General features: G+C 37.9%; 2 protein-coding genes across 4 annotated transcripts; both read left to right on the top strand.

The window, feature by feature from the left end:
* The first annotated feature begins 5 nt into the window (after nt 1–5).
* LOC121318210 (kelch repeat and BTB domain-containing protein 11-like) lies at nt 6–3688 on the top strand. The gene is made up of 4 exons (XM_041254644.1): nt 6–1032; nt 1438–2163; nt 2699–2999; nt 3279–3688. The coding sequence occupies exons 1-4, from the start codon at nt 781–783 to the stop codon at nt 3638–3640; spliced, it is 1641 nt and encodes a 546-aa protein (XP_041110578.1). The 5' UTR covers nt 6–780; the 3' UTR covers nt 3641–3688.
* A 706-nt stretch (nt 3689–4394) lies between these two features.
* LOC121318209 (carnitine O-palmitoyltransferase 1, liver isoform-like) lies at nt 4395–26931 on the top strand. Of its 3 annotated transcripts, none has more exons than XM_041254641.1 (19): nt 4395–5250; nt 8554–8718; nt 8841–8980; nt 10144–10315; nt 10844–10945; nt 12547–12684; nt 12971–13048; nt 13698–13805; nt 15799–15883; nt 16483–16678; nt 16775–16960; nt 17250–17355; nt 17624–17740; nt 22371–22535; nt 23125–23259; nt 23745–23897; nt 25232–25345; nt 25709–25801; nt 26042–26931. In XM_041254641.1, the coding sequence occupies exons 2-19, from the start codon at nt 8578–8580 to the stop codon at nt 26126–26128; spliced, it is 2316 nt and encodes a 771-aa protein (XP_041110575.1). In that variant the 5' UTR covers nt 4395–5250; nt 8554–8577; the 3' UTR covers nt 26129–26931. The 3 variants fall into 3 exon arrangements, with proteins under 3 accessions (XP_041110575.1, XP_041110574.1, XP_041110577.1); XM_041254640.1 differs by having other exon boundaries at nt 4396–5250; nt 8563–8718; XM_041254643.1 differs by lacking the exon at nt 22371–22535 and having other exon boundaries at nt 4396–5250; nt 8563–8718.
* The last annotated feature ends 1062 nt before the right edge of the window (nt 26932–27993 follow it).

The raw sequence follows: 27993 nt of genomic DNA, 5'->3' as shown, positions 1-27993 counted from the left end.
AATGTCACGGTCTAACCCTTTAAATTAAACTGTTCAATTGTGAAATGTATGTCAGAGGTCCTTTAGCACTAAAACAGCTGTCCTTTCAATCTAAACAAGTATCATGTTTCAATGTTGAACACTGAGCAGCCTGTAGAGGTCAAACAGTTTAAAATAGAAAACCGTCCACTCTAAACTGCTTTTCCTGGAGCAGGAATAGCAGCCCTTTTCGAAGCAACAAGACTGAAGATTGCGGCGTCATAGACTTTTTTTTATCAACTCCATGTCACCTTTTCAGAATGCTGACATTTGCGTTTTGTTACTTTTGGTCTAACACAAAAAAGCTGGCTCATTTCAGATCTTGCTGAACTTAAAATTGATGTGTCTAACTTGGTGCTCTACAGTATTGAACTCCTACTGCGTTGCTTCTGTACAGAATGGACTGTTGGATTTATAGTCGGCTAAAAAGGATTGATTCTTCTGGACTGCAGCTCAAGTAATCTGTTGATGGAATTTCATAGAGGCGTATAAAAATTCCAGTGTTATCTTTCTATCATTCTGAGCGTCTTTTTAATAACTTTGTGCTTTATTTTGTTCTTCTGTGGGTTGAATCAGAAACATTTAGAACATCTCCTTTATGGCAATTTGTAAGGTTACACTGTAGAACTGAGCTCAAGTAATTGCCACAACTCAATTTGGCTTGCTGCAGAGATCCTAAGTTCTAATGTAGATTTATTATTTAGCTGGGATATACATTTCATTCAAGGTTAATATCTGAGAAAAGATTTAAAACTGGAAGAGATGAATAGACTGATGTGGTGTTTGTCACTGGTGTTGATCTATTTCATCCTGGGGCTGAAGTTTTGTGTGGGATGGGTGCAGTGGGTTTTAAATGTTCTCAGGAGCTTCCTGTTCAGTTCAGTCACTTCAGAAAATGACAGCAAAATCAGCAGAGTGGTGGAATCCTGGGAGAGAGACCCCGCCTCAAGAATCTACTCGTGTGGAGAAGAGGATGCTTTGGTCACAGTACAGACAAGCACACACTGTTTTCAGGTCATATGTTTACAATTGTATTATTATACTGGAAGGTTTGATAAAAAAAGTTTTAAATCCAGCCAGCTAAGCTATCAGAAATAAGTTGTATACACAGGTATAGTATAGATTAAGAGAGCTACACCTCTTCCTTTCTGTTTAGGGAGATGCAAAGATTTTATGAAGTGAGAAAGAGAGATGGATTTATTGGATACCAGTACAGAAAAGCTTGAGTGCTGCACTAATATCTGATACTATCTTTTTTATTAAGAAATCAGTACATCATTTTTGTTGAAAATTAAACTTTTTGTCCAGAAACAGAATTGTAGCTACTAAATATTGTGTGTGTGTGTGTGTGTGTGTGTCTATATATATATATATATATATATATATACATATATTATATATACATAATTTTTTTTAAAGGTTGATCTTAGAAAGCTGTCAGAATGCAGCGAGTACTTCAGGGCCCTGTCTCACTCCCGAATGAAGGAGACTACACAGAACCTCGTCCACCTGGACCACATTCCTTCTAGAACCTTCCGCAATCTCCTCGAGTTTACCTTCCGACAGCACTGTGAGGTCCCTGAAGAAGAGCTCCGGGAGCACATTCAGGTGGGCAGCTACCTGTTGGCACATCCCTTCCTAGCCAGATGCCTGGTCTTACTTAGGAAGGTCTTGACTCCTCGGAATTGCCAATCCTACCTGGATTTTGCCAAATCAATATTCTGTGAGGAGATGCTGAGTACAGTGTACTGCTACCTGAGCACACACCTGCTAGAAATGCCTCAACTCTGCGGCAGCCTGGAACCAGCAGAAAGAGAGAGAATTATTGAACTGAGAACAGAGGGCAGCCACCAGCTGTGCACCTTGAAGAAAGAAAACCTTTGTGTAGGGCGTGACTCTCAAACCGATGATGCCCGCTATTTGTACCATTTTCTAGGGGCAGAAGACAGCGGTAACTGGTGCCAGGGGTCAAAACTTCCCTTTCTCGCAGATAAATGGAGCTTCAGCACTGCTGTGTTGTATAACTACCTGTTTGTTATAGGGGGATACAGGCACAAGGTGAAGAAGAGATTTGAGTTCTGCATGGCATCTTTTCGATATAACCCCTTCACAGACTGCTGGGATTCTGTGGCACCTTTGATTAAGGTAATGGAAAGAAATTATGTGGCCAGGGTGCAATTATTAATACCGCACCTAATTTTAAACTAGTGGCATCTCAGCTGAGGAAAGCATCCGTATAGACACTAACCCACCAACAAGTATTAGGAGTGCATCTTCAATTATTTTCAAAGTAAGTTAATGAGCAATCCTTGCAGGGTAATGGCAATTCCAAATAGTATTTACTATCCACGCAGAAAGACTGGGTGGGACAAATATATTATTTATTGTTGTTTCTTTTCTGGTCTCATTTCACACCCAATGTTACATTTTTATTTCACAGTAAAAAGCAAATCACAGGGATAGGAGAAATGTAGTGTTTAATCCAGCTGGCAGGGCTACATCTCAGTAAATCTCAGTTTCAATCACTGACACTATTTGACGAATATTTGACTAGCAGACGTGTATACTGAGGTTGTTGCTGCACCTCCCAGAATGTGACTGAAAGTGGTAATACAGCAAGAAATGACACGTACAGTTATGCTATATCATACAAGCTATTCATATTTGTATGTTTCCACAGCGCAGGCGTCACTTCAGCACTGCAGTTTGTGAGGGGGCTATCTTCGCTGTGGGAGGCTGGTATCTAGATAATCTTTTGGCTCCCGATTCCAGCACTGCCCTCTACACCGCAGTGGAGAGGTATGACCCATGGACCGACACCTGGGCTTTTGTGTCTTCTCTGCCCCTGACCGACTTCTTATTCACTGTATCTCTTTCCCATGATATTCCGCTGACAACTGTCCTGCGTGACTGTATCTATGTGCTCGGAACCATCCAAAAAACAGGAGAGAAGCTCATACTGCAGTACAATGTGAAACAAGGTGAGAAGAATATATTGAATATATTATTTTTCTATATTATTTTCTTTTACATTTTGTTCACACAGTGGTGTTCGCTGTGGGGTTTCATGTTGATTGCAACTTTTAATTTTGCTTGTTGATCCTACCCATGACTACTAATTGTGTACCAAACACTTTGTGTTGGGGCTGTAACAGGTCTCTAATGATTATGTTAATGATTTAAATAAGAACATTATTTAATGTAGGACTCCTAACAGTAGAACGGTTCTCAACCCCAACCCATTCTTTTTTTCCTTCCAGATTCCTGGTCAGAGCTGCTTCCCACTCTTACTTGTGCTGATGCAGATATTCCCAGTCTTTACTTCTTCTGCTCAGTAGACAGGCTTTATTTGATTGGAGGGAATAACAATGAGAATGTGGTGACCTCATTCTGTGTGGACAGTCAGAAGTGGGGCAAGGTCAGAGTCACACAGAAAATGGCGCTTGCTGGCCAGGGCACTATACTGAATAACAAAGTGTACATGCCAGCAGCAGAGCAGAACACTGTCATCAGCATGGATCTCCAGTCCTTATCCACACAGATATTACCTCCTCTCCCCATCTCCACTTCCTATGAGGCTCTTTTCCACCTTTATTTCAAAGTGTTTGATAACACCGTGTAACAATTTTTTTTTTTTTTTTGTTCCTGGGTAGTAAGTGTTATTTCCTAATTGCTTATGCCTCAAAAGTATAGAAAATGGCTATTATTCCCCACAAACTTTGCTTTTGTGACCAGGACAGTGGTATTTCAAAATATCACTATTTCCAATGGGAAAACGGGCAAATGTGTGTCTTTTCGTTCACATAAAGTCAGAAAAAAACAACATATGAATCCAAATTAACATGTATACTAAAGTAATACAAAAATGACTAAAAAAGATTTAGAAGTGAGTAGTTTTTCGAGATTTACGATTATACTGTAAATACACGATTATACGATTATACAATTATACTGTGATATTTTGAAATATCACTGTCCTGGTCACAAAAGCAAAGTTTGTGGGGAATAATAGCCATTTTCTATACTTTTGAGGCATAAGCAATTAGGAAATAACACTTACTACCCAGGAACAAAAATTGTGTTACATAGTGTAATGAATCACCCCTTTAACAGAGGATAATGTGACACTAAATTATTAGTTTTCTAAATGACTCAGATAATTCAGTAATAGTGCAATTTAATTTCAGTCTTCTCGTGGTAGCTATTGATTTTTTTTTCTTTCAATTATTTTAAATCTGAGACTCAAAGTTTCCTTGAAAATTAATGATAAATGGTGTTTTGTTTTTGGTTTATGAATTATAATTCATGGTATATACAAAGCGCTTTGAGACAGTTGTGAAGATTGATAATGTATTATTATTATTATTATTATTATTATTATTATTATTATTATTAATATTATCATTATTATTATTATTATTAGCTTCTGCAGAAAACTATTGCGAAGTCTGATAAAACTTGTCCATGTAAAATTATGTATTTTACAGTATAACTGCTTTGTGACACATTATAAGCATAGGCTGAGATTAGGTGGAGGGACCTTGGGGCCTGCCTGTCCTGTCGATTCCTCCTCCCTCACATAGCTGTTGCCTTTGTCATGAGTTGTAACTTCATCCACCTCCCCAACACCACTTTATTTGCAGGCAGTCCCCTCTAGGAGGAGGAAGTGTGGCTTTATCACAGTCCACCCTGCTGACCTGGCCTCATTAGATAAGTGGCTTCCATCTCCTCTTGAGATGTGGATCAAGCACAACAACATCATCCATACCCCAAACAAGCATTCATGATCCCTGACACTGAATATCCTACAGCATAAATACAGCATGGAGCTTAATAATGAATCAAAATCTGAGACCTAAGGGATGCACATTAGATAGTGGTGGCTGGGAAGTGTGTATTTATATTTTAAGAGATCCACGTGAGAGACGTTCCTGACACATGCAGTCAGTGCGCTCAGGCAGAAAGTTGAGCTGTCACTATAGGAGAGAGAGAGAGAGAGAGAGAGAGAGAGAGAGAGAGAGAGAGAGAGAGAGAGAGAGAGAGAGGAATCCAGGACAAAGTCAATCAGCACCTGGAGCACTTAGTTTGAAGCACATTAAGTTGACACAGCTCTACAGTAACAAAACATTCAAGCAGGTTATACATTGGAGTCAATCCAGCTGCTGTTCAGTTAAAGGCTAGAAGAGTTTCCTTCCAATACACTGGTCTACCAGCTGCCTAATTTGCAATAAGGTAAGTACTTTCCATATGGGAAATTTATGTTCAAATTCCTTTTGCATTTCTTTTCTTTTTTTTATTATTTTCTGCGTGGTCTTTGTAGTGATTAAAAGTGCTGGTGCTCTGTACTCTTAATATGGTTATGCTGTTTTGTATTTAAAGCCCTATAAATAGGATGTTTCTGGTTATGACCCCTGGTGTGTGTAAATAGCTGAGCACTGTGATTTTCCTTCTGGTTTTTCAGTTCTTCTTGTTACATAAAAGGGTAATTTCCCCCCACAACTGCACTCTTTAATGCTGGGCTATTTCTATATTATATAATATATATATATATATATATATATATATATATATATATATATATATATATATATATATATATATATATATTGTTATTATTCTGGATATTGTTGTTAAGATTATCTTTCAGGGGAGGAGGGGGCATACATTTTTTTCTCTGTACTTGTATGTGTGAGAGACTGTGTTAAAGTGTCCATGTTGTAATTTGTTTAATAAACCAGCTTTTACCATTTTAACATTTATCACAAACATCAATACACACACTCTAGAAAAAAAGAAACTGGATCTGTTGTGTTATTCTGTACAGAGTTCAAGCTTATAGAATTGTGGAAAATAGCCAAGTTGGAAAAAAAAGTTAAACCTACAGAATGGGTCACTCCACAACTATTTAAAAAACAAACCAGCTGACCAGGTGTGATTGTTTTTCATTTCACCTTCATCAAACAAGGGCTTCAAGAACTGTAATTTATACTGCGATTTAACACTTCAGCTACCAGGAACCAATAGCCTACTCTTGTTCCTAACATTTCAGTTCACAGTTTTTGTGTTACGCTGTGTTATGGTGTTATTATGTCCCTTTGGTTGTCTGTGCTTCAGGTGCTTTAGTGGGTTGGGATGTACCATTGGGGGTCATCAGTGTGCAGTGCAATTCACAAAACAAAGCATCATCTTTAATACTGAGTCACATTAATGAAGAGCATCTGATCTAAATTATTAATTGGTTTTGAAGGACTGTTCTATCTAAATTACCATTACAAAATTGAATTCACCTTTACCATAATGTGTGTTTTACGTAGGAAAATTACAGATTTACTGGAATTATTTTGTTTGCACCATGTACTTTAAGATGTGTTTAATGAGTTAGTATTAGCACTCACTGCATTAATTGCTGGTGTATATTCAACTGATCTCAAGACAGCGGATCTAAATGAATAGTATTGGGGTTCACTTTTATGAAAGACAGTATATACTCGGGAAAGTGGCTGTATGTGGAGAAGGTTAAAATGCTTTTAAATAAATAATTATGTTACCACTATCAGACAAGTTTAACTGCAAAGATCTGTATGTGAATTAGATGTCCCATGTTTAGTTGTACTTCAAATTGAAATCCTGCTAAATGCAGTACAAAATGTAATTTCCTCTCTCTGCAAGTCCTTTACTGTTCAAATTGCTGTGACAATATTGCCAGCCAGCACTCTGCACTCACTGTTCTCATTCAGAAGCAAGTCACCTTTGTCCCAGTTGGTTCAACTCCAGTCACATGTGATGGAAAATGAAATGCCATTCAGTCTTGACTCAGTCATTTTACACTACTTCTAAAAACAAACTAGGACTTGGTGACCTCAAAGAAAACAACCGGAATGCTGTCTTTTAGTCAACCCCTCAATCCATGTAGTTCTGAACAAGACATTGTTGTATCATCTATCCTGATGAAATTTCTTCAGATAAAATGATGGTTCACAGTGTATTCCCCTTTAACACCCTGTGGTAGTTATTGGTTTGTGTATGACCTGTACACTGGTGAACTATACATCGCTGCTTTTGATTGGTTTAATATGTATATAAACTTTCCAAATTACTCACCAAAATGTAAAGCTTTAAAAAATAGCTTTGAAAATCCCACTGGACATTAGTTACAAAGCGATTTGAGAGTAGCAAGTACAGGCGAGCTGGTGTTTTGGAAATTCAATTTGAAATCCTTCGACTAAAATCTATCCTCATGTGCTTTCTTCTTTTAATTTTGGCACCCAGTGGACTCCATCAACGCATAGGTCCCAAAATTGTCTTCTTATGGGACGTTGGAGGGCCGTTTCCCAAGTGTGTGATATTCAAATGCCTCTTTCCTTTTCCCGACTGCAATATCAAGTTAGAAATATCACAGACTATATTTTAACAAGTCATAAGTCAACGTTAATATACCCTTCGTTACTACAAAAAGATGTTAGTCTAAATGTACTATATTATTATTTTACAATAGCAAATTTAAAAATATAAAAATCAAACATTTCCAAAAATGCATATGACTTTTTTTTTTTTTTAACTTATTTTATTTCTTGCCATGCATTCAACGAGGAAACATCATTCATTCAAAAAAAATTTTATTGAGAGATAACGAAACTGAGTTGACTATTGGGACAAATGATAATCGAATCTCGGTTTTTTGAAAAATGAACACCAAAATTCAAAACCGACTCATTGCTGGTACTAGTGCCTAGTATGTTTTATGCACACGTCTATGGCGCACCATTTATGCCAAAACTATCCAGCTGTTAGTTTGTCAATTTGTTTGTTAATTCGTAAATTTGTCAATTCATACAATAATTCATAAACATATTTGTTAATTCATCTAATAATTCATTAATTAATTTGTCAACTGATTAATACGAATGGCTGTACGGACCTTCCACCAGACAAACTGTCCACTTAAAACTGCTTCAGCCAATAATATTTAGAATGAAGTGATGTCACACATCAGTTGGAAAAGTGAAAGAAGGCTTTGAAGAATCAATACTGTAGGACAACTGTGGGAAAACAATTATAAATAAGACATTTTGTGACATACACTTTGATAAATGGAGGCCATTATTCTTACTAATACCTTATCTATAGAAAATGTAAAAATTCATGCCATGATTTCGTTATTAAATAAAAAAAAAAGGGGGGGGGGGCGGTTAGGACAAATAAATCGAAAATTCTAATCCGACATGACATGCATACCCTATGTTTTTTAGGTTTTTTCTGACATGACAAAAATATGAGCGGACCAATGCTCATGGCGTGTATAGCCTACATACATATTGTAGCGATTTCGGCAGAGAGGTGCGTCACACTGGGTGAGGTAATAAACACAGGGCAGGCCCAAACCTGGGACCTCTCGTACTAAAGTAAACAGTGGTATCGGTGCTATGCTTTAGTGCGAGAGGACAGATCCCGGGTTCATATATATGAGATCAAAAAGCGTTTATAAGGTAATTTTCTATAAAGAATTGGCAACAATTACTTTCTTCTCTTATTGAGCCCCATTAGTAGCAGGACTGCAGGATGGCAGAAGCTCATCAGGCAGTCGCCTTCCAGTTCACGGTAACGCCAGATGGAATCGACTTCCACTTGAGCCGTGAGGCGCTTAAAAACATTTACCTTTCTGGAATAACCTCATGGAGGAAACGCCTAATCATATTTAAGGTAAACCACACCCTACCTTTGATTTTAGTGAGTGCTACTCGTGTGTGTGACCTTGTACTCGTGTGGGAATAGACAGACATGCTGTTCAAAGTGTTAAAGTGTGTTTTGTTCTTTATTCACAGAATGGTGTTCTGACTGGGGTTTACCCTGCAAGCCCCTCAAGCTGGCTTATTGTCGTCATTGCTATCATGAGTACAATGTATGCAAGAATAGACCCCTCCATGGGAATGATTGATTGCATCAATAAAACCCTGCCAGTGAAGTAAGTGAAATCACCTGTGTTGGCTTTTCTATTATTATTTCATTGGGTGCATTAACTAACTAAGGAGCCAGGGAAGGGATATGAGAGAATATCTATCTATCTATCCATCCAGCCATCCATCCATGAGATAGTAAGACGTGCGCACAAAATACATTTTTTCCCTCTTGTCCCAGCCCGGGCTCCATACCTGAGTGCCTCAGGGTGAGATTTTTCTGCTCACTCAGATCACTGATTAAATCTGCTCTGTAGCACTCTGAGCCACTCAAGGGTAACGGAATTGAGCATGCCATCTTTCACTGAGCTGCGTTGAACAGCTCACTTAACACACCCACTGGTATGCATGTAATGCATACTGTAATAATTAAGCTTTTGTTTTCTGTATTCCATGCATTAGTGATGCAATATGAAACGAAGAAAGATGTTTGTGTTGGCAGATTACTGTTAACACGAGGTCACTGGTTTCTTTTGATTGGAATGATTTGTTATTAGGTTGATATATTACATTCAGAATTTTGTTTACCAGCTGTGAATACTGTGAAAACTATTGCTGTGCATGCCTAATTTTATGGACTAGCCCCTTTTTATTAGAGTGAAAAAGGTACTTAAGTGATTCTGTTTAATCAGTGTGTCTGTTATGTGTAGGTAAACATGCACCAATTTTGGTGAGAATGGGAGGATTATAGATTTTGTCTTATTGTTGTTTTAACCAATTTCTGCAAAAGTTTGTACCAAACTGTCATTCCTAAAACGATGTCCTTTCCCAAGAGATCTACTCATGTTAATTATTTTTATTTATTTATTTATTGCATTTTATATAGCAGTTTTTATACAAAAGTATTGCAAAGCACTGTATAGTACATCGCAGAATTAAAAGAACAGAACCAAACAAACTGTAATGGCACCAGCTATCCTGACAAACAAAGGCAGAGCATTTCATAATTTAGGAGCTCTACAAGAAAAGGCCCTCCCTCCTGTGTTGCTTGAGGCTTATGAATTGCAGCACAGTATACTAAAATCTTGAAGATCTATGTACAGCAGTAACTATAGAATGGAAATGTATCTTGTAAATTGAGCACAGTTCCATGTTTACAACAGCATGAAGCCCAATGTATAAACAGCAATTCCATTTGTGATTTATATTGAAAATATCCCTTTTATCGCAGTGGTTATCTGGCTGTTCAGACCCAGTCTGTTCTGAGTGCCATGCTGTTTGCTACAGGCCTATGGGTGTCCCTGATCCTGGTTCTCCGCTATATACTCAAAATGCTGCTTTCTTACCATGGCTGGATGTTTGAGCCACATGGAAGAATGAGTAGGACTACCAAGATCTGGGCAGTACGTCATCATATTCTTTTCTCTACTTTTTTATTTTATTTTTTTTTGTTTTTACTTCTTAAAAATATGTGACTAATTTACTACTTAACGTTTTCAACACTGAGGAGTTAATTTCATCACCCTGTACTTTGCGAGTAGTATAAGTCACAGCTTTATGTATTTAGAGCATTTACCAGTACAAGGGAATCCATCTGGCTCATTTACCCGTTCACTTTTAAGGGTAGGATAGCCACATATACAGTAGGTGGTGTATGTAATCCCAGTGCTGTAAAGTGCTCTAAGAAAATATGGTTGTGGCTAACCTGGGTATAGAATGATCAAATTAACCCCTTAGTAACTGTACAGAAAGGCTGCCCTAGGGTAACTCATTACCTAGCTTCAGCGTTGTATACTGAAAAATAATTTTAAAAATTACATACAGTATGTATTTGGCTAATTTGCTGATGTGCTTGTTGAAAAAGTTAAATGTGTGTTTGTCATAACCATAAGCTATGTACTTGTCTTTTTCCTTCACCTTTTTAAATCCAGACCCTTGTGAAGGTGTTTTCTGGACGCAGGCCCTTGCTGTACAGTTTCCAGGCCTCTCTGCCACGTCTGCCGGTTCCTAGAGTTGATGACACCATCGAAAGGGTGGGTGACTGATGCTGTTTTAAACCCTCTCCCATCAGGAGTGTTTCAACAGATTGCCTCATGATCTGAATACCTCCTGAATGTAAACACAACCTGTCAATGAACTGAAAGTTAGATCTTTTTAATTTATTAATTGTAATATTAAGATCAATAGGATTTAAAACATCAAAACTTCAAACTCAAGTTTAACGCACCCCCTTAAAAAGACTATGCACTGCAGTTAGTTATAGCAATATCAGTTTAAAATACTTTTTTACTTTTACTTTTTTAATGGCTAGCAATACTAGAAGAAACTAATAAAAAAATATTTGACAGGCGTTTAGACTAGAAAATGTTTTCAGGGTCTTCAAGACCGTCAAACTGTTCGTCAAAGAATTTCACTAGTTCTTTTAGTTGTGCTACCTATATTACAATTGAGTGTTTTATAGTTATGGATAAACTATAATTTCTGAACAGTCTTGTAAAGTTTCTGTTTGTGATACAGTCAGCACTCGGATATACGACATTCAGATACACGCTAGTTGCGTTTTACCGTCTTTGTATTAAGAATAAAATCAGTTCCCATTATGTATACTGTATATGTAACAAAATAATGCATTTACCCGTCACACGCGATTTCCGACTCCATCGCCAGTTTTCTGTTACAAAACCCATCTCTTCAATGTTACAATTGGCTTGTTGAACCATCACAGCATGCGTTTTTTGGGGATTTTTTGACAGGGCAAATCAGTCTTTTTTGTGCACTGCAGTTACACAGTGCTTCCTCCAAAAACGTGCAAGACAAAGCACAGTAATGTAAAAGTTAATCATTAGGGCATTTTCATTTGCAAGTGAACTGTGACAGTATGGCTTTGTCATGCACTATATTGTGCAATTTTGAAGACTGACTTTAGATACTGTTTTAATTTTGGAAACCGGTGTTGTTTTTTTTTTTAAATCTTTTGTTAAATAGCATTGCCTTTTACATTGTATGCAGTTCTGTGCATGGGTAACATTTTGATTTCATTTTGCTGTTCTGTCGTTAATGGGGAATTTTACATACTGCTACAATACATATCGGATTTAAAAGTATGTACTGTATTACAGTTCAAGTGTCCGGTCATCTCTTTTGGCAAGTGATATTTTCAGAATCATACCATTCTGAATTAAAATACTACTTCTGTTGAAAATATAGTACAGTAGCAGCAAAACCAACTACAGTACTTCTAAATGGAAGCCTACTTATTTTAAAACACAGCCCTTTCAGTTATGTATTTTTGACATTGTATCTTTTTTGTGTTCCCTGAAAAAGTTTTTAAAAGTTTTTGTCTTTTCCTGTTGTTATTCCCCCAAATCGTGCGCTAATAAATTTCAATGAAATAATCAACGTCTCCCTGTACAGTTCCTCAAACCCAAGTCATATTTTTTCTTTCTGTACAAAATGTGTGTGTAGGGCAGGGGGTTGTTTGGGTGGTAGAGGGCAGGTTACAATGTGCTCACCTACACACATGTCAAATCAGATGAAATAATCACATGCGTCATACTCGTTTAACCCTCACTGAAGTCAACATTTGATAGGGTCGGATATGTGAATGCTGACTGTAAAATGTTTCTCCATGTAGTACCTAGAGTCAGTTCGCCCCCTATTGGATGATGAGCATTATAACAGGATGGAAATTTTGGCAAATGAGTTTAAAAAAGACCCAGCCCCCAGACTACAAAAATACCTGATCCTGAAATCCTGGTGGGCAACTAACTATGTGAGTAACAACAATTCAATGTGTTTAAATTACTAGACAAGACTGTCTATGTGTATATTGAGATTAACATTGAATGGTGCAGTTGAAAGTGCCTTTTAATTTGGATACTTCTTTGCAACTTCAATAGTTGTTTAATTATCTGTGGTCAACAGAGAGTACTCTAATGAGTTAGTCTGATTGTAAAATAGTATTGATGGACCCTGACAGTAAAATGAAATATGTATGTGCAATAATTGTACAGTTCCAAGCTGGAAGTGTTCCTGATATGTGTTTTGTTTTTTGGAAGGTGAGTGATTGGTGGGAGGAGTATATTTACCTGAGAGGCCGGAGCCCTATCATGGTGAACAGCAACTTTTACACCATGGTAAGATACTCTGCAGAACTGCATTTTTTTATTAGAGTAGTCCATATGCATATGTACTGGTGGCAGATTGTTCTCTGTGTGATGCATAATTGAGAACATTAAAAAGCCATTTCAGTGAGGTGTATGTGTATACATTTTATAAAGCAGAAGAATAAGAAAGTGCAGAAAGAATACATACGACTGAGTGAACTTCATTATTCTTAACTCTGCTTACGTTCCTGAGAGAACAGGAACAGAGCTGCTCAAACATAACCTCACTTGGTAAAGGCTGCAGGCATGTTTTGACAACAGTCCAGTTCTGTATTTGCAGGCATCAATTGTCTTTTTGACATTGTGTTAATTGTTTTTTTCACAGATTGTACACAACATACATAATATATATGTTTAGCTATATAACAGACATGTGTACAGTTTCTAAACTTAGAATATCAATTTACTTTGAATAACAATACAATGTCGAGGCAAAGATCCTGAGGAACAGCCATCCGCAAAACTTGAGATATACAGTTAATATTGTATTCCAGAATGTGGATAGTCTCTCTGGTATAAAGTATTTTCTTTGACTGTGCCATGGATTTTGCGTATGGTACCATTATTAGTACATTCTGTTGTACCGTAACTATATCATGCCTGACTCTGTCCCCTTTAGGACCTTCTTTACGTGACTCCAACTCACCGGCAAGCCGCCCGGGCTGGCAACGCAGTCCATGCCATGTTGATCTACCGTCAGAAACTAGACCGCAAGGAGCACAGTCCGGTGACTTAACCTTAATGCCGATTCACCACTTTAGTTAAGATTTAAAATACTGTACATTGTGTTATCAGTAAGGGTTCAGACTGGGCCCGTTTAGAGGGTTTGGTCTGCACTCGGTACAGTTCAGTATGTTTGGTATGAAGTGTGAACAACAATGTCCACTGGGAAACAAGTCTGGTTCGCTTGTTAAACATCAATGCGAACAACTGCTGGACTCTGTCCTTTTGCACAAGATACAAACTGTACAAGGTAACCTGACTCAGAAATAAAGTTAGTTCATATTCTGAGGAAACAAGTAGAGCAAAAAACTAAAAATGTCTTTTGGAACTACATTAGGCTTACCAGACATCCCGTGAAAACTGGGAGTGTCACAGTTTCTGCTTTAATATGTTGTCCTGGTCGGAAACAGTAAAATTGTTAACCGTCCCGGTTTTTCTATTATATTTTTATTTTTCTGAAGTACAAAACTGCATCAGTGTACATGTTAATAGCAGAGTAATATATTAGGTTGTGTTAGCACCATTCAAAAATAAAATAAACAATTGTGTGGATGATTTATTTAGTTATTCTGATGGTGTAAACCATATGTTTAAATGGTAATAGCTGATCTTTTTTTTTTTTTTTTTAAATCTGGCCTTTTGTACATTTACATGTGTTGACTAGATGACAATAACAGTTGTTATGATCTGCAATACATTCACCCAAATTTAAACTGTTATTATATATAGTTATTTTAATGGCTTCAGAGTTGCTATGGTGTCAGTGATTTGAAGAAAGAAAAAACAGTCCCAGTTTTTCCGTTGTGGAATTTTGGACAGTGGGAGAAACTGAAGCTCTGACAGAAATTTGGTCAGACACCAAAATCCAAGCCAAACTGGAACACATTAATACATTCAATACATGTATTAATTAAATTAGCAAAGTGCTCCCCCAGTGCTTTCTTCCACAGCAGTATGTAAGAATCTAAGGCCCTGTCCAATCTAAGGCACTGATCTTGAGAACAGTACTCAAAACCGTTTTAATTAATCCAGCTCAAAGCATCTACACTGAAGTACTGTTTCATGTTCAGTTGGGCTTAATGCATCCAATAGTTCAGCTACAGTTCCTAGCACCGCAATGAACAGTGGAAAGTAATACGATAGTATTCCACCATGCACTGTATTTTATTTTAAAATAATGTATTATGCTTCTTATTAATATAGGTGCATAAAAAGAAGTAAAACAAGTATTTTGGAAAAAAGTAAATATGAACACACACATGTAGGGCTTGAAGTTGTGGAGTTTTATTTTTAATCAGGTGACATCCCTTTAAACAAATTGAGCTGATTCTGTTTTCATAATTAAACTCAGAAAAAAATCTGTTAATTACAAAGCAATGGACCAATACATCAATAGCTGCCATCTTTTAATATGCCTTGCAAACATATTGCAAACATCTGGCTCACACACCATTAAACAAGCCAAGTGCACTTGCAAACTGCATTGTGAACACAAACGGACTCAGTCCTGAAAAAAATGCAACTTCAGTTTGCATCCGCACAAACTCTGTCCCTTTGCTCGCAGATAAGTGTGAACAGCAAGCACACTGATACATTGTTTCAAACAAAACGAACCAGACTGAGTCAGTTTGAAACAGTGTGGATGCAGCCTTAATGTACCCATAGATAAATGTAGGCCAATAAACAGCGTAAGGTGGCCTATTATGAATTGCTGCCAAGAAACTTAGAAACAGAAACTAAGTGCTGGGTTAGATTGTCAAAGCTCTTTACTTCAAATTGTCATTAGCACAAAGGAAAAACACACCTATGTTTTTAAACCAGTAAACATCTCAGACATTAAATGTAGGGGCTTTACACTATTAACGATGTGGACTAAAAAGCTTTGAGAATCTGTTCCATTGGGTAAAGGTCTAACGGTAAACAGAATATAATGTGTTAGCCATGATTGTAAAATATAAATACAAAATCATTTATTAATTTTCTTTTTGTGCTGCCAGATGAGAGCATTAGGCATTGTTCCCATGTGCTCCTATCAGATGGAAAGGATGTTCAACACTACCAGGATCCCAGGCATTGAGACCGGTAATGATTACTTTTTGAGAATTGCATTGTGTTACACCCAATTTTAGGCAGTAGTAATAATAAATAGTGTGATATTTAATCATTGATCGTAATACAAAGTTTTTAACTGTTGTTGTTTTATTTCTCTGTGAAGACTAGAAACACATTTTTTAAAATGATCTCCAAGCATTATTATTATTATTATTATTATTATTATTTATAGTAGTAGTAGTAGTATATAGTAGTATTATTAGTATTATTAATAATAATATTTATGTCATGTTACTTATTACATTTTTTTAATTTATTTTTTGTTAGATAATTCACTGTTCATGCATGCCTATGCAAGCCTGTAATATCTCCTGCTAGTATAAGCTTCTTCACAGTATATATAGTTATTTTAGAGATGATCAGCAAATGTCGAGCTCAGCAAATTGATATGATGTTATGTCATTTATTATTTATATTATATTTTAAAAGCAGATGCCCTCTTTTTACAAAATGCACCCACGCAAGCGGAAGCATTATCAACCCAGATAAATTCAAAATATGGAATTCAGCATTTCACTGAATATGAATATGAAAATATGAATCAGTACATGTGTTTCCCCCTTGTGTAGATTTTATTCAGCATTTAAAGGACAGCAAGCACATGGTGGTGTACCACAAGGGCCGCTTCTACAAGGTGTGGCTCTATCACGGGGGCCGGCACCTCCAGCCCTGCGAACTGGAGATGCAGTTCCAGAAGATCCTGGATGATAGAACAGAGCCACAGCCTGGGGAACTCAAGTTGGCTGCATTGACCGCAGGTGAAAGGTAAGAAGGTTCTCAGAACATACTTTTCAAAGGCTGCACAAAAGAAGTATGTCAGTAGTATTAAGTGATGGCACTGAAACAAATCTCCTTTTCCAGGATTCCTTGGGCCAGAACTCGTGTCAAATTCTTTAGTCAGGGGATTAACAAGGTGTCTCTTGACGCCATTGAGAAAGCAGCCATATTCATGACTCTGGATGAAGAGGAGCAAGGCTATGACAAAGAGAAGCTAAGATCCATTGACTTCTATGCAAAATCTCTGTTACATGGGAAATGCTACAACAGGTAGGCTCTAGCAGAGGACATTTTTTAATCTGAACTGGAATTAAAGAGGTGTTTCATTGTCTGAGATCAGTTTCATAAAGCGTGCTGAAGAATGCTTTATGAATCAAATCAAATAATCTGGTTCTGTTCCCATAAAGCATACAGGTCTAAACACGAAATAACATATGACATCTAGAATAAAGAATGTTGTACAAGCATTATTTCCTTATTGCATGTCTATTCCTTCTTTGACACGCTATAACACATGTAAGTTTTTTTGTTGTGGATGATACATTGTTTTCTGTTCCAGGTGGTTTGATAAGTCTTTTAACCTCATTGCCTATAAGAATGGGAAGTTGGGAATTAATGCAGAACATTCCTGGGCTGATGCACCAATTGTTGGACACATGTGGGAGGTACAGTACTTTTGGCAATTTTATTCTCATTCGAGATAATATAACCTACAATTATGAAATTAATATGTCAAATTTCATGCATTAAAGCACCTTAAAGTCTATCACAAATTAATCATTACAGAGCAAGGTCTAATAACTAGAGAAAGCAAACAAAGCACTCAGTATGGGCTAGTTATATAGACACTGTCATTGTGTAAATATTTAAGGTTAATACTGAAGTCTGGAGAATTGATGCACAACCCCAAGCTTCATCTTTTTCCCTTTTCAGTTTGTTTTATCGACAGATCATTTTCTGTTGGGATACACTGAAGAGGGACACAGCAAAGGAGACATGAACAAGATGATATCCCCTCCAAGCAAGCTGCAGTGGGATATTCCACAAGAGGTAACTTTGTTAAGTTAATCAACAGCTAAGTCCTGCTAAAGAAGGTACAGTATACTGCAGTTAAAACAACATGATTTCCATTACATGAGAGTAGATGTTGAACTTAATGCTGATTTGAACTCGGCTCTTGCCAAGATAAGCACCAACTAAGGTGTGGCTTTGCAGTAAACTAATTTGATCCATCTGCATTTCCATCCATTTGCGTTGTTTTCCATCTAATGGTGTAGATATCCTTCTGTCTGGTGTTGATTGTGAAGTGTAATTCTGGCTCCAGGGATCAGCTCATTTTGCCTCCCCAGCGCATCAGCACACACAACGGCTGCGATGCTGGCTCTGGGGATCAACCCAGTGCGGTCTCCCCGGCGCATCAGCATGACAACCGTCTGGATTGAGCTAATTAGGGTACATCTCTGGGGTCTTCAAGTGGGCACCTTCCATCCTCGGTGTTTCGTTGACTGGCCCACGACACCTCAAGAGGGCTCAACAGTGATTCTGGCATCCCAGCATCACCCCCCATCGGACTCTCCATCCTCGCTGTTCCGATTCAGCAGGTAGTTGAGCATACCAAAGTTTGTTTCTCTCATACGCCTCATCCACAGCATCCTCCAATGGCACTATTAAACTATATCAGATGAACAAGGCGTGCTGATCCAGAATACAAGACAATGTCTGGTCGAAGGTTAGTGGTGGCAATCTCAGGTGGAAAATAAGCCATTGACCAACATCTGCCAGCATCTTCCAGTCTCTAGCAGCTTCCAGTTGTCCTCGACGAGGCTTGGTTTTAACACCTTTTCTTGGTGGTTGCTCTCCTGGACAGAGGAATATTGTCTTTTGTGTGTAAGGCTTTCGTGGAACTGATGGCACTTATTGGTCAGGTTATGCTTGTCTTCCAATGCTAAGGCCAAACATCGTAGCACCTGATCATGGCGCCAAGTAAACCGTCCTTGGCTAAGACCCACCTTACATCCTGTCAAAATGTGCCTTAATGTTGCAGGTGATGAACATAAAGGACATGAGGGATCCTCATCTACCCAGAGGTTTAGGTTTTGTTGTGATGGGAAAACATCATATGCTGATCTGATGAAGAAACTAATCCTGCTCTGTTCCATTGTCCATAGGTCTTGCCAGCCAATCTTGCGTTGTTTCACAATCTCCCATTTCATCCATTCTCCCTGCTTGGCCTGAGAAATGGCCTTTACACACCTGATCCTCTCCTCCTGCTTTTGCACCTCATTGACTACCAGTTTCCTCCGTTGAGCTGGGGTTGCCTTGTGCCATGTAGGAGGAGCTGAACTGAGACCAAAGCCTTCTTTTCCATGCTGAACTTGCCCCATAATATCTCCGATTCGAAGGGCAGCCTTAGCATCTTCCACAGCTTTCTTTGCCATCCATTTTCCTCCAGTTTTCAACACAGGTGCTGCCTCCCTTACGCATTTGTCACATGAGTCTACTAATGTCATTTCCAGTCGGACTTTGGCGCGCTTAAACTCCTCGGTTAGAGCAGAGATTGGTAGCTGCAGTATTCCTTTACCATAAAGTCCCACTCTGCTGAGGCAGCGTGGAACTCCCAACCGTTTCCTGATGATGAACTGATTAAAGCTTCCAGCTTCTCAACTGTTGTTAAGAAAACCTCGTACACAGTCAGTGGCCACAGCAGTCTTGGCAGTAGACCAAACTGAAAGCACCAGAGTTTCAGTTTGCCTGGTAAAGCGCTGTTGTTTATGCTCTTCAACCCTTCCATTGCTTGTTGTCTAACTTCTCCCAAAGGAACTGTGTCTTTTAGACCCCCGTCATACCATCTCCCTAGACTTTTCACTGGCTTCTCGGACACTGTTGGTATTGCCTCCCCATTAATGTAGAAACTTTTATCTACTACTTTACCTTTAATTATAGAGATGCTCCTTGATTTAGTGGGCTTTAATTGCATTCGTGCCCCTTCAGTGTTATTGGTTAATTTGCCCAATAACCGATTAGTGCAGACTACTGTTGTAGTCATTGTTGTCATGTCATCCATGCTTGCTCGAATTGGTGGTAGTCGCATTCCAGAAACCAGTCACTCTCCTCCCACTACCCATTTTGGTACCCTAATAATTACTTCCATTGCCATGGTAAAAGCCAATGGAGAAATGGTACATCCTGCCATTATTCCAACTTATAGGCATTGCCATGCAGTGCTGAATTCTGAAGTTGAAAAACTGAATTGCAAATCTCCCAAGTAGGCTTTCACTAAATTTGTCATTGCCATCAGTACACTGAAAAAATCAAATGCTGCCCAAAGAAATTCATGTGGCATTGAACCATATGCATTAGCCAAATCCAGGAATGTCACATGGAGCTCCTTCCTCTCCTTTTTTGCTGATTGAATTTGTTGCCAGATTATGCTGATATGTTGTAAGCGTCCTGGGAAACCTGGAATGCCTGTTTTTTGCACTGAAGTGTCAGTGAAGCAGTTCTTTAATAGGTAGGTTGACAATCTCTGAGCAATAATGCTGAAGAAAATCTTGCCTTCTACGTTTATTAGGGAAATAAGACGAAACTGAGTGATACTTGTAGAATCCTTTTTGTTTGGTATAAAGACTCCACCTACTCGGCGCCATGCTCTTGGTACGACCTGTTTTTCCCATGCTACTTTCATCAATTTCCACAGGATTCATAGAACTCCAGAAGCACTCTTGTACACTCTGTATGGAACTCCTTTAGGCCCTGGAGATGATGATGCCCTTGCTTTTTTCCCAGCTTGCTCTACTTCTTTCCACTTAGGTGCACAGCCCTCCATTTGGTATTTGGGTAGATTGATAGGTGGAATATCTGAAGGAATTGACATAGGCTCCTGCCTTTTTGAATCTGTATGTGTTTCCTCCAAATATCTCTCCAGCTCAAACTTAGATGATTTTAGTGTGCCATTTTTCTCACTGGTGAATATCTTCTTTACAAATTTGAATGGATCTTTATAAAAGTTAGTTCTTGCACGTAGGTGCTCAGCTCTGCGCAGTGTTGCAAGCTTTTCTGTTATGACTCTGTAACAGATGGAGTCCCTCCTTCTGACTTTGTTCTGCTTTTCTCCATTGCTTCTTCAACTCTAAGTGTTCAATCTCCTGCTGCCGTCTAGACTTTCTAGGAAGAGTTTGTACTTTTTCCTTCCTTTTTTCAATTCCAAACCTCTCGCTTCCATATGCATATGTCCCCAAATGTATCCAGCTTCTTTTCAACTGTTCCATTTAACCTTTCCAAAGTAAAACAGAGCTCTGTTTTTACTGTGTCTCACATAGTTTTCTCACAAGCTCTTGGCCATTTAACTCCAGGCTTGTGCCCGTTGAGGTTCTTTTCTTTCTTACGCTGGTTCGCCTGTCCGGGTTTGCAAGGATCATTAGGTCCATCACTAGTTGTATCCGCGCAAGTCCTCCTCACGTCTATGACAGGGGTGCTGATATCCTGCGAACTATGGTTTTCTTCCTGTCGCTGGATTTCATTCAACTGACTTGGCTGACTTTGTAAGAAGTACTGATCAATGCGAGGTCCTTGTCCCTTCTCCCTCAATCATTTCATTCTCCCTTGATGAATCTTCAAACCCCTGACCGTTGTCGCCTTGCTCCAGCCGTAGACACAGACCTGGAGTTCCATGTCTTTGCTAACTGCAGATCTTGAACTAGTCTTTTGTGAAGTACTCTCCATTCTCATATCCGTCTCCATTCCTAAATCGTTAACCGTGTTATCCAACGTTGACCAAACATATACCGAGCATCAAAAGAAACTTATCACTATTATAACACATATATTTTTGAAAAAAATAAGATATATAAATGATGGACATTGACAAAATCCTTTTGGTTTCTTTTTAATCATTCGATCATTCATCCTTGACCATGACATGCTTGAGTGACTTTGACTGAAGCATATAGACTTAATCACCTAATTAGTGAGACAGTTGATTAGACACTGGATATGGAGTGATTTCCCAGCTGTTGAATGCAAGCTTGAATTAATGCAAAAAAAAGAAAATCACAGAAAAAAAAAGCCACGTCTGTCAAGAGAGCAGCGACTTCGTGCAATCGGCATGTTGGGGGTTGGACTAGGACAGTGTACTGTGGCTCGTTGTCTTGGGTGCTCACAGCCAGCAATTTCAAACCTGGCAAGATGGTATAACCAAACACACTCTGTGAGTGACAGGCCACGAAGTGGGAGACCAAGAATCTCAACACCTGCCCAAGATTGACAGATCATTTTGCAGCTTCTTTGTGATGTCAATTGTTAATCGGCACAATAAAAAGTCACTACACCTGCACCTCAGTTTGTAATTTTTCTATTAGATGTAGTGAATTTTATCCAAATATAAGTTAAGTTTCTTTTGATACTCAAATATAAGATATATGTTTCTTTTGATGCTCAAGTATAAGTGATAAGTTTCTTTTGATGCTCAGTATACTATTCTATAGTCTTATGAACCGCTATGCAGTTCTAAAAAAGACTCAAAGCTGCAGACCATTCTAAAGTAAATATAACTTCACTACACTTCATTCTAAACCAGTTAAAAATCGGTCTAAATACAGAAAAATAATATTTTAAAAAATTGCTGTATCTGCCATCTGATTTGATACAACATTTCACCAATTCATTTCTCATGCCTTTACAGTGTCAGGATATTACTGAGAGTTCCTACAAGGTGGCCAAAATGATTGCAGATGACGTTGATTTCCACTGCTGTCTGTTTGATGACTTTGGAAAAGGCCTGATTAAAAAATGCAGAACAAGTCCTGATGCCTTTATACAGATTGCTCTACAACTGGCACATTTCAGGGTAAACGCTTCTTTTTATTTACCAACTCCTTTCCTTGTAACCAGTAAAAGCTGATGAACTGCTTTCTCAAAGGGTGCCTTCGTATACCTGTAACTGGTAATGGGATTGGATCTGATTTATCTCCCCCTTTCTCTTTCTTTTCATGTCTATCAATGTCATAAAAGCTTTAATCTCCAGTAATATTAAAGGGAAGCTTAAGCAAATCTATGTGTTGTACATATGCGATCAAGTCACTTAAGTAATTTATTCCAATACAGGAGCCACTATCATCTGATAATTCTTAGACAATTAAAAGGTGTATGCCCTTGTCAAAACTGACCAGGTGAAACAATAGGTTTACAGCAAGAATAATTTGTTACGTTAACATAAAGATAAAATAACCTTGATGCATATATCATTCTTATGGTATTTTGGTTGCACTTTACATGAAATGACACATAATTATATTGTTATAACACAGTAATCATGCAGATGGTTATGTAGTTACAGTGCAACTACAATTACAGTCTAATTAAATTTTCAAAGCAAAACATTTCACATTCTGTTCACATTCTGTTTTGTTTGTTTGCTTGGTTGTGTTTTCATTCAGGACAAGGGGGAGTTCTGCCTGACATATGAAGCTTCAATGACCCGTTTGTTCCGGGAAGGTCGAACAGAAACTGTGCGCTCCTGCACCATGGAATCAACAGCATTTGTTCATGCCATGAAGAATCCAGATAAAACAGTAAGATATATGTTTTTATTGTATTGTTTTGCAAATATTTTACTTACCAATCAGTGCATATATGTGTTTCTAAAGGGAAAGGAGATGAAGTTGTATTTATTTGAGTACATGTATTTATTTATTAAGTTGAATTCTATGCAGTGCAACTCAAACTGGTATAAACTGTTAAATACTTACTAAGCTAAGCTAAAAGATACAGTAATACAGCATCAATATGTTCCTTTTACTTTCTTTCTTTTTGCAAAACTAGGGCAGTATAGATAAAGCAAGTTTCTTCTTATTTTAAGTTATTAGAAACAGCAAACAGCTTATAAGCCCTCTACATTTTCCAAAACAATTGTGCTTTAAAAAAAAAAAAATAATAATAATAATAATGAATATGGCTCTAACTTGGCTGATTGTTTTGAATTGGTTCCTTGTAAAACACTGTATAGGCGGTGGGGATCTGTGAAGAATGATTGAGTCATTCATTTATATATGATTAGAATGAAGAGAGACTGCAGCTGTTCCACGTAGCTGCTGAGAAACATCAGAACATGTACCGACTGGCAATGACAGGAGCGGGCATTGATCGGCATCTTTTCTGTCTCTACGTTGTGTCCAAATACCTGGGAATCGACTCTCCATTCCTCAAACAGGTAACAAAGCTCACTCATTTTTTGCAACAGTTTGTACACATTACCAAAGGCTCTTTTTGAATACCAATAGCATATCTACAATCTGTTATACAGGCATATCACAGGTATATCGGGAATGGGTGTCTGCCTTTTAAGTTTTCCATTAGGGGCTTGTTAGGTATTAGGAGTTAATGTTAATAATAATAATAATAATAATAATTTTATATAGTGTCTTTCATGTACAAGCATCACACAGCACTGTACAGTTCAATAAAAGAGACATAACAGACATTACAATGAAAACATATAAACATTAGGAAATGCAAATGAATAAAAGTCTGTTTTAAGACTTGATTTAAACATATCCAGTCTCAGAATCTTTGATCACCTCAGAAAGAGCATTCTATAATCTTTATGCATAACTGCAAAATGCTGTGTTACCCATTGACCGTACCTTTGTTTTTGGAATAATTAAAAGACCAAAGTCCATTGACTGCAAATTCCCTGATGGAATATAGTGGTGAAGGGTTAAAATAAATATTAAATATATAGTATGAAAATGCTTGAGTATGTCTGTGCAGGCTATGTTGAAATATGGATAGGTAAGTCAGCACTTTACAAGGACATCACACTTTGGCTGTGTGCAGAGAACAGCTTGTGATACTTTGTTTCCTTTTAAGATGAATATACGTTCTGCTGCATGCACACACTATTTTGTCTTGTTTGTGCATTACTATAAAAAGCTGTACCTTGTAACTACATGTCAGAGAAGCATTAGCAGACTTCCTGCGACATATTGACTCTCCAGATTTCTGCTTAATAAAACTGCTGCTTCATATCAAATCTCTGAGAATCTTTATTTCAAATTTGGTCCCTACAGTTGTGTACCAGAATTTTTAAATAGCATGGAGCCAATCCATTTAGGGCATTATAGGTCATCATCAGATTTTTTAAATCAATCCTAAACTTGACAGACAGCCAAAGTAAGGATGCCAAAACAGGGGTTATATGTTTGCAGGATTTAGATTTTGTAAAAACCCGAGCAGCCGAATTCTGAACACACTGCAGCCTGTTGAGAACATTCGTAGAGACACCAGCAAGCAGAGCATTGCAGTAATCAAGTCTAGATAAGACAAAGGCATCTACTAACTTCTCAGCATCAGACAAAGACAGAATAGAACACAATCAGGCTATATAACTAACAAATTTAAACAACTCCTATGCTCAGATAGGTAGTCAAAAGAGAATGGTAGTTTTGTGATGTTGGTCCCTGGTGCCCCCTAATTACTATTACAAAAATATTTCATATTGTAGTGCTTCAGTTTCCTGATAATATGTTATCTCTTGGTCATAAGGTGCTGTCTGAACCCTGGCGGCTGTCCACAAGCCAGACTCCTCAGCAGCAGCTCAACATGATCGATTTGAATAAATATCCTCAGTACATCAGCGCTGGAGGGGGATTTGGGCCAGTAAGTCCTTCTATATGAATTCTTGTGAAACATCAGGTGAACCTCAAAAATGATGGATCACTAGCCCATGGGTGCCACTAAGGATTCAGCAGTACTGGCCTCAACATAGATTCTCTTGCAAATGCATCCCAATCCTGACCTAAAAAAGCCAAGTTACCTTTGTTATGAAGAAATCCCATATAAATGTAAACTATCATAAATCTGTGTAGTACTTTTGCAGTTTTACTATTCTTTTATCATGCTAGTACTAGTTACCATGTTTTCATGCACCATGGTGAAACAATCATGTATTATAATAGACATGCAACATGCTACTCCTAAATACACTTTTGAAAGGGTAAGCAAAATAAACATTTTTTTAAGGTGGCCGATGATGGATATGGTGTGTCGTATATCATCGGAGGAGAAGATTTAATCACCTTCCATATTTCCAGCAAATTCTCCAGTCCTGAAACTGTAAGTATCACTTGAGTTTATCTGTAGTGTCTGTTTTGTATATCTATATACAGTAAATAACCTGGAATGCTTCCACCTCTTTATCAAAGCTTTATCTAAAACCAGATTCTTGCAATGAAATGTTGGAATTAAAGCCAGGACCGTCACTCTTAAGAGTATTTTTGTATATGGATAAAAAAAAAATGCCTTTGGCTTGTCATCTGCATAATTAATCATATTTTATGCTGTATGTTTCTTCAGGACTCCTATCGCTTTGGTCAGAACATTCGTCAAGCAATGCTGGATATGAAAGCTCTGTTCAACACTAAGAAAGATAAGAAGATTTAAGAACCATGTAGGAAAACCTACATTTAGTTTATATGTAGAATCCCAAATGTTGTCTAAACAGTTATAAATACTAAGTAATATTGTACAGAATGTATTTATTAATTTAAACAGACACAACAAAGTGTTATGTGGGTTTCAGGTGTCAGTTTTTCCGTACAGTTTTTCCTAAGTGTGTATTCTACTGTACTTTATACAATTTGGACGTTAAATGTTTCAATGTTTATTATCAGGTTTACAGAAATGGTGCAAATATTATTAGTTAATTCCAACACTTTGAAACCAAGTGTGTATTCATGACACCTGATATAATATTTACTGTTTGTTTAATGAATAGTGCCTACTACATATATAACATTATATTTAAGATATTTAACGGAAACTTAATGTCAAAGACTTTTGTGAAGGAACATTAGCACCTTATATATACGTTTCTGATTAATTTCATGCAAATATTAATAAAGATGATTTTCAGATATAAGGGTGCAATGCTAACCGTATTTCCTGCCAGATCCTCAGAGCTATTTATTTATCTAGGCTTTTATGCCTGTTATGGCTCACCCTGCACACCATACAGCTTTGCTTTTACTAGGTGGGCCAAAAACAAAAATTTAAAGGACATCAAACAAAGCACCTTATCACTTTTAATAGTGCATTAATAAATACCATCTTCTGAGGTTAGGTGTGTGCTAATGAGGTACAGTGTGAGACAACAACTGCTCAGTGTCAGCAGGGAATGCCTAACTGAAGACATTGTTACTTGCATACCCACTGAAGATTTAACCCTTTAAAATTCCTTTATTTAACCCAGCTGTCTTTGTTTCATTTTTGTTTTGGATTGGCACGACTTTTATTTTTCTAAGAATATGATTTAGAAATATGTGTCTTACAGTATTTGGGCTGGAAACTAGTAAAGGTCCACCAGCCATGATGATTGACAAGGAGAAAGGCTGACTAAGAACAGAACCCATGTTACAATTATCTATACAGTAGAATTTTAAACTTAAAATTATTACCAAAAGAACACATTTCCACACTAATGATACATACATGTAGTGTGGTGCCATCTTTGATTCTTGTGTTATAAGGCTTTTTCTATCAAATGAATCCTCATGGATATAGGCCAAAATGTGAAGAGAAACTATTTATACAGTGGCTTGCGAAAGTATTGACCCCCCTTGGCATTTTTCCTATTTTGTTATATATACACCTGTTCTGAAAGGCCCCAGAGTCTGCAACACCACTAAGCAAGGGGCATCACCAAGTAAGCGGCACCATGAAGACCAAGGAGCTCTCCAAACAGGTCAGGAACAAAGTTGTGGAGAAGTACAGATCAGGGTTGGGTTATAAAAAAATATCCGAAACTTTGAACATCCCACGGAGCACCATTAAAGCCATTATTAAAAAATGGAAAGAATATGGCACCACAACAAACCTGGCAAGAGAGGGCCACCCACCAAAACTCACGGACTAGGCAAGGAGGGCATTAATCAGAGAGGCAACAAAGAGACCAAAGATAACCCTGAAGGAGCTGCAAAGCTCCACAGCGGAGATTGGAGTATCTGTCCATAGGACCACTTTAGGCCGTACACTCCACAGAGCTGGGCTTTACGGAAGAGCGACCAGAAAAAAGCCATTGCTTAAAGAAAAAAATAAGCAAACATGTTTGGTGTTCGCCAAAAGGCATGTGGGAGACTCCCCAAACATATGGAAGAAGATACTCTGGTCAGATGAGACTAAAATTGAGCTTTTTGGCCATCAAGGAAAACGTTATATCTGGCGCAAACCCAACACCTCTCATCACCCCAAGAACACCATCCCCACAGTGAAGCATGGTGGTGGCAGCATCATGCTGTGGGGATGTTTTG

This window comes from Polyodon spathula, chromosome 7 (genome assembly GCF_017654505.1).
Source record: "Polyodon spathula isolate WHYD16114869_AA chromosome 7, ASM1765450v1, whole genome shotgun sequence".
Lineage (NCBI taxonomy): Eukaryota > Metazoa > Chordata > Actinopteri > Acipenseriformes > Polyodontidae > Polyodon > Polyodon spathula.
This window is presented reverse-complemented; position numbering and strand designations above follow the sequence as displayed.

Coding starts and splice junctions, on each gene's coding strand:
- LOC121318210 (XM_041254644.1), top strand. CDS start 781: ATGAATAGACTGATGTGGTGTTTGTCACTGGTGTTGATCTATTTCATC. Junction 2,164..2,698: donor CTGTGGCACCTTTGATTAAG/GTAATGGAAAGA, acceptor ATGTTTCCACAG/CGCAGGCGTCACTTCAGCAC. Junction 3,000..3,278: donor GCAGTACAATGTGAAACAAG/GTGAGAAGAATA, acceptor TTTTCCTTCCAG/ATTCCTGGTCAGAGCTGCTT.
- LOC121318209 (XM_041254641.1), top strand. CDS start 8,578: ATGGCAGAAGCTCATCAGGCAGTCGCCTTCCAGTTCACGGTAACGCCA. Junction 12,685..12,970: donor CCTGGTGGGCAACTAACTAT/GTGAGTAACAAC, acceptor GTTTTTTGGAAG/GTGAGTGATTGGTGGGAGGA. Junction 17,741..22,370: donor AGTGGGATATTCCACAAGAG/GTAACTTTGTTA, acceptor ATGCCTTTACAG/TGTCAGGATATTACTGAGAG.